Source organism: Pocillopora verrucosa, chromosome 8 (assembly GCF_036669915.1).
Source record: "Pocillopora verrucosa isolate sample1 chromosome 8, ASM3666991v2, whole genome shotgun sequence".
In the NCBI taxonomy this organism is placed as follows: domain Eukaryota; kingdom Metazoa; phylum Cnidaria; class Anthozoa; order Scleractinia; family Pocilloporidae; genus Pocillopora; species Pocillopora verrucosa.
Window position 1 is genome coordinate 14,746,270 of NC_089319.1, and position 9,636 is coordinate 14,755,905.

Here is a 9,636-nt window from a genome sequence, read left to right on the forward strand (position 1 = left end):
GATGCCGTCAGTTGCTTAAAATTCACCACCAAACCTCTTATGTACTGGAAAAAATGAACTTTGGCCTCCTTTTTTATTTTTATTTGTGGTTATTTTCTTTTGAGTTTAGTATTGTGGGAATACCCTCTTATGCACATTAAAATTCCTCGGACAGCATTGAAAGCGGGGCTTGTGGAGGAAATTGGGTTTTCCGACGTTAATAGTCATAAGCCTGTTGCACGGGCGTTGTAAAGATGATTCTTTTTGTATTCTATGGAACTGTAACTCGGTTGTTTGCTTACCTTTCAAGGAAATGCTAGGTAAGCCTGGTCTCGTGTGGCTGACCATTATTATCTATTTCTAAACAACGAGAAATTATAATTCTCTAGTTGCCAATGAACGCAGCCCATCAACTGGATTGTTCAACAATCCTCATATCAAGAATATCAAAAGTTTCCTTGTCCCTCAATTTTTTAACTTTCTGCATTCCCATCTTGGTGTTTCAAAAGGAATGGTGCGAGGGGCCTATGAAGCAGTTGTTAGAGGACGAGATCAAGAGAAACGATTCACAAGCTGTCAAACTGTGCTTTGGAGCCATGTTTCAGCTTCTGATGGACAGTAGGACAAGGACAAAAAGTGGCTCGCAAACACGAGGCACCGAGTTGGGACCGTTTAGAAAAAAGTTTGCAAAGGTAATTATGAGAAAAATATATTGAGAAAAAGTTTTTAAGTCATGCTAATAGGAGACATCCTGTGTCAACATCATTGAGGTTTGGTATCATATCTAACCAAAGGGCTGGTCTTCATCTCTGGCAGCCCATATCTACAGAGGCGAAAAAAGAAAGAGGCTAATTTCTAGTCATCTTGACTGAACAAGCTTAGTCAATAAAGGATTGATTATATTGCGCAAAGAGTTCGCTTCATCTAGAATCAAGAATGACTTTCGAGACCCGCGAGACGCGCGAAAGAAATTGCACAATAAACCCACGAGACCCGTTTATGTTTTCTTTGGTTTGAATGTCTCCATCGACTCCATCGCCGACACTGACCAAATATTCCGATCTATGTAAGTCTGCGAATACAAAGAGGGAAATTCCGAGTGGGCAAGATGGGCTCATCTTGCCCTCTTGGATAGCCAATCAGAACACAGGATTCGCTTCATATTGCCCACAGGCGCTACCAGCGATGTCATAAAGTTGTATAAGGGTCTTCTGCCCTCATTCATCTGATCACTGTGGTAATTGCCGTTTAACCCATGATATCCTCGTATTTCAGCCCACAGGATTCAAATGTAAGTATATGCCACACTGAAACTAGACAATTGATTTATGTCTGTCAGTGTACCACAAAATGGTCGGAAATTTAACTCATGATGCGCGATCTTGTGTCGTCGGCTGCTCAGAAGTGATTACTACTTGCTAATCACTTTCGACCCAGCCCTTCACCGTGCTTGAAAAGCACTATTCACCTGTTTGGTGTTTACTAAAGATAAAATTACATATTGTTGTATGTAAATAAGGCATGTGGCGATTGCATCTTAGATCATTAAAAAAGATCTTATACTTGCTGGCTACATGTACGTAGGAATTTGCAAGCGAGGTGCAGGGGATCTTTGGAAAAGAGGGCGAAAAACTTGTTGGCGTTAAGACGACGGTAAGTTTAGGCTATTATTAAGTTCATTTATCGCGATCAAAGTTGGCTATGTATCTCGTGCAACTTTGAATTTTGGCTCAAATTTGGGTGTGGCAATCAGTAAGTCGCTGTTCGTGACTGTCTAGTCTTTCCAGACTATCCTTCTGTTGATATCCTGGTCACCCTCTTAGTTTCAACGTGTGCACTAGATTCTCTTGGTACGAGTAATGAATGAGCGCCAAGATGACTGCCGGAATTATTTTACATCAAGGCTGATGATCCTCTACCCTATTGATGGACCCATTACTATTATTGTGATTATGTATTTATATTTAAAATTTTATTGTTATCGACATATATAATAAAATATGTCCGTATCACAATCCGGTTGGCAATCGTACAGACCCGTCCAACTCGAGTTCCATCAAAATGCAATAGACCATAAATCGATTGCATTTATCGTAATTTTAGTGGCTCCCGAAGTTTCTATTGTTACATTACACAGTAGATGGCATAGAGGATGACCTATTCGTACGGATACGGCATCTTCAAAAAATGTCGAATTACAGATTCCATTGTAAACAGATTTTAGCATTTGTTATAAAGATATGATCTGACGAAATATTATTATTCTTATTATTCATTATCATTTTTATTATTCTTATTATTATTCATTATTCATTATTATTACTATTATTATTATTATTCATTATAAATATATATTTTTTAAATGACGTATTTCGAGAATGTCCGTACATTTTTCTCTGGTAATGACGTCACTGTTTCTCTATCAGGACTTTTCAAAGTGGTGTAAAGATATTCTGCAGAAAATGGACAAACACAGGCATCGGACCCCTCCCCCAGGAAATTTAAAGGAGTACTCCCCTTGGTTATCTCGCTTTCAGGCAACTGACTTTGCGCATGCTCTGGAGATACCTGGTAAGGGCTTTAGGACCAAACATGCAACTTTTTGACAGTTTTGTTTTTTTTTTTTGCTCCACTTAGATAATATATTTACGTAGGGGCTGTTTTAAACTAAGAAATCCAATAACATCGTCTTAAAAACTATTTATAATGAACTTTTATAACGTACTTCATTTTTATATTGTTAGAAATAACAGTAAAATGATATTTCCTGTAGACTCTCCGAGGTTATGATGCGATCATCTTCAATAGCTAAAATAAGCTTCATTTTAATGAGGAAAATTAATGATTTGAAAAACCATTAAAGCAACCGCTTTTGAAAAAATTATTTTAGCTTGGCAAGAGGCATTTAATGGGTGTGCATTTAATGAGTTAAGATTGTACTTTATATTCACCTTCTACGTTTGATGCTCTTAATTCGAGTATTTTGCACTCTTAGGTCAGTACAAGGGCAAGACGAAGCCGCTTCCTGAGTATCATGTAAAGATTGTGGGGTTTGACGAAAAGGTTTGTAAAATTTCTCAAGGTAGCGTTGATGATCAGAATGCCTTATAGTGTACTGTTAGTTGTAGCAAGGACTGTTGAAGCAACTTTTGTCTTGTGTTTTGTGTTTGTTGTTGTTGTTGTTGTGTTTAATTTATTTATTAACTGCTTTGTAATTGTGAGCTATATTCTGTGGAACATTTATTTAGTTCCAGTTTCTCCTCAGCAGACAGGGTCGTTCAATGATCAGTCCAGTCTGTTCGGACACGTTTCGTGACTGCCATAATACTATTTTGAATGAAGAATGTAGATATTGGTGTAGGTAATCGCCTGGGGCCTAGTAAAATCAAGAATTACCATTACGCGTGTTTTCAGAAGTCAAAAAATTGAAGTCCACCTACGAGGATCATTTCTTTCCTTGATGTGTAATTTTATAGATTTTGGTGTTAAAGTCAATTCGCAAGCCTAAGCGCCTGGTTATAAGAGGGGATGATGAAAAAGATCACATGTTTTTGGTGAAAGGAGGGGAGGACTTAAGACTTGATCAAAGGATTGAACAAGTAAGTAAATGCAATTGCCTGAACCCATTAGAAACAAAAAAAATTTCGTCATTAACGACATTAACGACTGTTGCTGCTCCTCATGTTGTTGCTGGTGTTACTTCTACTTTTAGCTGTACTTCCTTTTCCACTTCTACCTCTACTTCTGCTACTCCTACTGCTACTGCTACACCAAATACTATTGCTACTACTACTGCTGATGTTGCCATTATTGCTGATGGTGGTGCTGTCGGTTCGGCTGTTTTTGTTGCTGCTGCTGCTACTACTGCTGAGACTGGTACATGTAGCTATACTGTATCATTTTACAGCAATTACTTATGTGAGTCCTTCTTTTGTGTTTGTGGTAGCTCTTTGGACTCATGAATGACATCATGGCGAACGATCCCGTGTGCAGTCAGAGGGGTCTAAAGCTCAGGACATACCAAGTTATTCCCATGACTCCTCGGTTTGATAATTTGTTTTGTTCTGTAATTTATGGAGCTTTATGTGAAACAGTGCAGAATCTTGTGTAATGTGTGTGTGATGCGTTGGTAAATAATCCACCAGCAAGTCAGTTGGAGGTAGTTGGTAGCGTAAAGCTCCTGGGCCTTAATATAGCTAGCGATTTGACCTGGAACAGTCATATATCAGAAGTAATCAAAAAGGCCAGTAAGAGGTTGTATTTTTTAGTGCAACTAAAGAGAGCTAGGGTTCCCTTACAAGACCTAGTACTTTTCTACACATCATGTGTAAGATCTGTAACAGAATACGCGATACCTGTCTTCTATAATGCGCTTCCGCAATATCTGAAGAATGAGCTTTTACGTATTGAGAAACGGTCAATTTCCATTATAACTGCGGGTGATTGCGCGGTTGCTCAAGATTTAGGAATACGACCCATCTTAGAACATTACGAATTTCTATGTCAGAAGCTTTTTAAAGGTATCTTAGACAACCCTAGCCACAAGTTAAAGGCGCTTCTTCCACCCATACATAAACCCAGCTATAACTTCAAAAATAAGCGCCAATTTAATATGCCACGCCTTCGCACTTCTAGAACGATGAACACTTTTATATTTGCTATGGCAAGGAGGTTTAATGGCTAGATTTTTATCGATACGATATCCTTTATTTTTGTTACGGCACGCGTGATAATTATAGTAATAATAATGATAATGATAATGTAGATACTTTTAATTAATTTAAATTTATTTTAATTAGTTTACATTTATAGCTAATGTATTTTATTTAATTTATTATTATGTTATTATATTGTAAATTGCTGGTATAATAAGACGTGTAATTAGGTTTTTGAATTTTAAATTTTAAATTTCTTGGATTGTAAAAATGCGTAATTCAGCCCTCGGGCTGCAAATGCATTTGAGATTAAACTATCTATCTCATCTATCTATCTAGTGTTTTTCTCTTATTTTGAACAGGGTTGGCTTAATTGAGTGGATGAATAATACCAAGCCACTCAAAGAAGTGTTGATTAGTGCCATGACCAAAGCTGAATGTGATCACTACATGGGAACGTACGTTTACGTAAACAATTTCAGTCTGCGACTTGCTTTTGATTGACTTCCTCGTCCCTTAGAGAGGTTGATGCTATTCGTTTGCAAGCATTCTAGTCCCATGGTTTTACTTAAACGCTTAGCAATGATTTTGAACAATACAGTCATTCTGTTCTGATAGCCTTAACGTATTTGTTTGTTTTTTATTTTAATTTTTTTTTTTTTTCAAATTCAAGTTCTGTTTCATGTAAGCGAGACAAGCTAACGAACAACTGGGTTTGTTTTAAATTATAAATAATGTTTTTGTCACGCCTAAACAGGAATGGTGCAGATGCTTGTTACAGAAACTGGATTGAAAAGTTTAAAGGAGATCCTCGGAATCCTTCGCGATTCTACGGCGAAATGTTCAAGTAAGTTAAATGTGATGTATTTATGTGCCATTGAAATCGTTTGTTATCAATAGCACCCATTTATCCATTTTCTGCATAAGAAGTGTTCCCACTATTGACATGCAGCTTTATGTATCTCTTGTATCTCTAGGAAAGCGAATCGCACAGAAACTGAAAGAAGCTTCACGCAGAAACAAGCTTTGGTGCCCTGGGATCTTCTCAGGTGAATCATAATTGATATATTAAATGTTGAGAAAATACTTTGCAGCAAATCATTCAAACAACAGGGTCAGCTTGGTTCAAACAACTATGGACTTCATTCTGATAAAGAAAGTAGTGAGATATACAATATTCGTCACGCTTTGTAGTAACATACTATAGTCTGGTCATAACGATTGCTTAAATTGCGAGCGTTAATTTGGTTTTCCGTCAGCAATGAAATCCAACTGACAAGCCCATTGTCCGACACTTTCAAGCATACTTTAGACCTTCATGAATCTAAAATCGTTCCTGTTCGTTTAATTGACAGGCGTGCCTTTTTGCAACTCGCTGTCTCCCCTGAAGCATTTTTTATCCTAAGGTCGCACTTTGCAAGCTCACATGCCTGTTTGTGCATTTGCCAGTACATTCTGGGTATCGGAGACCGTCATTTGTCAAACTTCTTAGTTGACATGGAAACCGGAAGGATGATTGGCATCGATTTTGGTCACGCCTTTGGCTCAGCAACACAGGTGATAGCTTTCTTCCTTTACTGTTTTATTGGAGTTGGGGAGGAAGGGAGAATGAAACAAAAAAAATTAATAGCTGTTCATTTTGACGGTCGTCTGAAAATTACTGCGAAACTCAAGTAATGCCACTGAAGAAGAGTACTGACTTGAATTTAAGAATTCAACAACGAGATTTACAGTGTAAAATTGTATAATGTATTTGAGAATCTGTACCTGTTTAATTTTGCTTGTTTTCGACGTTGTTATTGTTTTCGTTGTTGCTATTGTGGTTGTTGTTTTGCTATAAATTCTTAATGCTCCACTTATCGATTTATTTATTTTTTATGCAGTTCCAACCTCTGCCAGAATTGATGCCTTTTCGATTGACTCAGCAATTTATCAATCTAATGCTGCCATTACAGAAAAGCGGAACTTTGCAGAGCGTAATGATTCATACACTAAGGGCCCTCAGAAGTAACCATGATTTGCTCTTGGACACTATGGATGTCTTCATTCAGGAACCTTCTCTTGATTGGCAGGTTTGTTTCCTTATTGCACGTAATCTTAACTAGGGGTAGTTATTCCGTCACCTGTTTTAGAAAATTCCTAGAATCTAAAGGCCTATTTACACGGTACGACTTTGTCGCATGCGACAAGCTTACGACAGGCCTACGACACGAATTGTATCGTGTAAATCAAACCTACCACTCGCTTACGACTGTCGTGCACGTCACGAAAAATGTCGTAGGATTTTAAAACATGTTTTAAAACGCCGCGACAATCGTAGCCGAAATTGATAGAAAATGACGTATTTTGCGACAAATTTCTACTGAGTAGGGGAGGAAGGTGAAATTTTCTTGCGTCAAAATGGCGGAGGAAGTCGCCTCCGGAAAGTCGAAGACTGCTTCCAAATACATTCTCAGATGAGGAAACAGAGAATATGATATCACTGTGGAGCGAGGAAGAGGTTCTTTTCCTTCTCTTGCAAATTATTGAAACAATGACCGCGGCCGAAACGAGTGGAATTGCACGCGATTTTGGCATGTCGTAGGTGAAAATGTCGTGCGCGTGTAAATTGTCCTAAGTCATGTCGTAGGCCTGTCGTAAGCTTGTCGCATGCGACAAAGTCGTACCGTGTAAATAGGCCTTAATTGGATCTGAGCTAAAGCTGTCACGCCATCAGCCATATTGTACTATGTCCAACCTTTTCCGGGACTTCTCTCTAGTTTTTTTTCTTTTTTGAAAATTGAAAGTAATGCGTGGCGAATTTAACGGATTTTTTATTGTAAAACAAATGGAGAAGCCTTGACCGTGTTCTGTTCTGTTGTAAACACTTAGGACTCTGCTAGAACACTCAAGACTTGGGGAGAAACACTCGACCACGTCTCGTATTTCTCCCTACACTTCTTTTGTGCTTTAGCTGCTTCCCGCGTGCTTTACAGCAGAATAGAACACAGTCAAGGCTTCTCTATTTGTAAAATGAAATCATGTTAAATAAGTGTGAAAATCGTATGAAGTTTTTTTTATAAATTTTACAATGAGGAGCGCCTGGGGACACTTAGATATGCGTCTCGTCCAATAATGAAGTGATAATTTACCAATCAGTGCAGCAACTTCCCGCGGCAGCCCACCGTGGTTGAAAACAAAGCCAAGCGCTGATTGGTAAACTTGAAACGGTTTGCATGCTCCGAATTCCTTTAGTCGCTGAGTTTAACACCGATCATGTTGAGAAAGCTACATTCATGATTTCAGCATCGATTTTCTCGGTAAAAGTTTGAGAGATGGAGCTCAAATTCGGCGAAGAGATAGAGCAAAATCGCATCGATCAACAGCCGTCGCCAGTTAGGAGAGATTTCAGTGGTTTGGTGTTAATTTTTTAATTGGAGAAGGTCGCGGCTTGTAGTCACCAAGTTGCAAGCCTGGTCTCCCTTTCTTCTCTAAACGGCCTCTGGCCAAAAGTAGTTTCGTAAAAAGACGCTTCAAACGGCCCATGAAGGCGAAAATATACCACAAATGAATCAAGTAACATTTCATTTAACTTTGTTGAGATATTCAGACCGAGATGAAATTTAGACATGCAATTTTCAGAGCTTTATTCATAACCCATATAGATTTTGTTCGTCTCATCTCAAAAATGATTTACCGCAAACACATTGTGTGGTCTGCCTGTGGTGAGATTTCCGCTTGATCTCTACATAAGCTATAGGGATGTCATCTGGGCCTTTCGTAGATTCTTTTTTTTTCCTTTTTTTTTTTAAGTAATACATGCCGTTCCGTGACCTTTAAAAACGCAGCATCATCACTGATAACAAATGGAAATTTACATACGCGTCTCGTCAGGGCAAAGACGTCCAGAATATATATTCAAACTAATGAGCGATTCAGTATCAAGGTAAATCTTTGGTGAAGGTCTCGGGTGGAAAAGAGCATCCGCCTCTTTCTATCAAGCTCTACTCCCCATTCTAGCATCTAATTCAATTATGTTCTTATTCAACTCAGAAATCTGTTTATTTATGATGTTTGGTTTGTCCTTTTTGCAGTGCGAGATTCTAGGTTTAGTTATCAACAGCGACTGAAGGAGTCAGCCAGAAAGGGTTACGTGACGAAACTGAAGTAGTTCTCAGCCTAAGGAGCGCTCAGGGCAGCACTGAGAGGATTTGCTTACTGTGCAAATGCTTCTTTTTGATATCACGATTTGATCGACCAGTTTCGGAACTAAATGTGATTTCCAACATCGTGATAGTTTCAATTTATAAAGAATTTATAAGAATTGATTAAAAATTGATTTATTAATTTATTAATCACAGAATTTCAGTTTCGCTTGGTGTCATAGACACTTGCAGTTGTCGGTTCTTCGGGATGCTTTTCTAAGACCTGCTTGATATTTCAGCGCTGAATAATTGACTAATTGATTACAATATCGATAAAGTAATTGATTGATTAATTGAGTGACTAAGGAATGATAGTTACTGGCAATGAAAATCACCATCAGTAAGAGAAACAAAAACTCGAGCTAACATAAATTCACTCTTGACTTTAGGTGTATGCTCGCAAACAAGCTAAGACTCAAGGAATCAATACAGGTCTGTATTTTTTTTTCATAAATAATTTTACCTGATTTGGAGTACCGAGTTGAAGAGGCCATGATTTACATTTACTTTTAACTTCGTACTACTTTGTTCACGACAACAAACATTTCAAAGGAGATAATTGATTATCGAATACGATGCTAAGATTAAATATGGACGTTTTTTCATCAGTCTAAATTGATTCATGTTCATTTGGTTACTTCTTTCTTATTTTGTCTTTTTTCTTATTTTTAGACGAGCAGAATGCAGATTGGTACCCAAAACAGAAAGTGCACAGTGCATGGAAGAAGTTGGAAGGATTTAACCCTGCATATGTTATGAGGTCTGTTTAAGGAGTGGGATTTTGGCTTGACCGTTCCAGAGCTATTAGCGCCGCGTTT

General features: G+C 38.0%; 1 protein-coding gene across 1 annotated transcript in view; it reads left to right on the plus strand.

Annotated features, from left to right (window-relative positions):
* Positions 1 to 9,636, plus strand: part of LOC131786209 (DNA-dependent protein kinase catalytic subunit) — a 257,393-nt gene that overhangs the window by 247,301 nt on the left and 456 nt on the right. Inside the window, exons 100-112 of the mRNA XM_066170894.1 lie at positions 489 to 671; positions 1,564 to 1,632; positions 2,406 to 2,550; positions 2,975 to 3,042; positions 3,456 to 3,578; positions 3,926 to 4,023; positions 4,997 to 5,092; positions 5,392 to 5,481; positions 5,612 to 5,683; positions 5,990 to 6,191; positions 6,518 to 6,706; positions 9,208 to 9,250; positions 9,491 to 9,578. Coding sequence (XP_066026991.1) covers positions 489 to 671; positions 1,564 to 1,632; positions 2,406 to 2,550; positions 2,975 to 3,042; positions 3,456 to 3,578; positions 3,926 to 4,023; positions 4,997 to 5,092; positions 5,392 to 5,481; positions 5,612 to 5,683; positions 5,990 to 6,191; positions 6,518 to 6,706; positions 9,208 to 9,250; positions 9,491 to 9,578 — 1,466 coding nt within the window. The remainder of the gene's footprint in view (positions 1 to 488; positions 672 to 1,563; positions 1,633 to 2,405; positions 2,551 to 2,974; positions 3,043 to 3,455; positions 3,579 to 3,925; positions 4,024 to 4,996; positions 5,093 to 5,391; positions 5,482 to 5,611; positions 5,684 to 5,989; positions 6,192 to 6,517; positions 6,707 to 9,207; positions 9,251 to 9,490; positions 9,579 to 9,636) is intronic.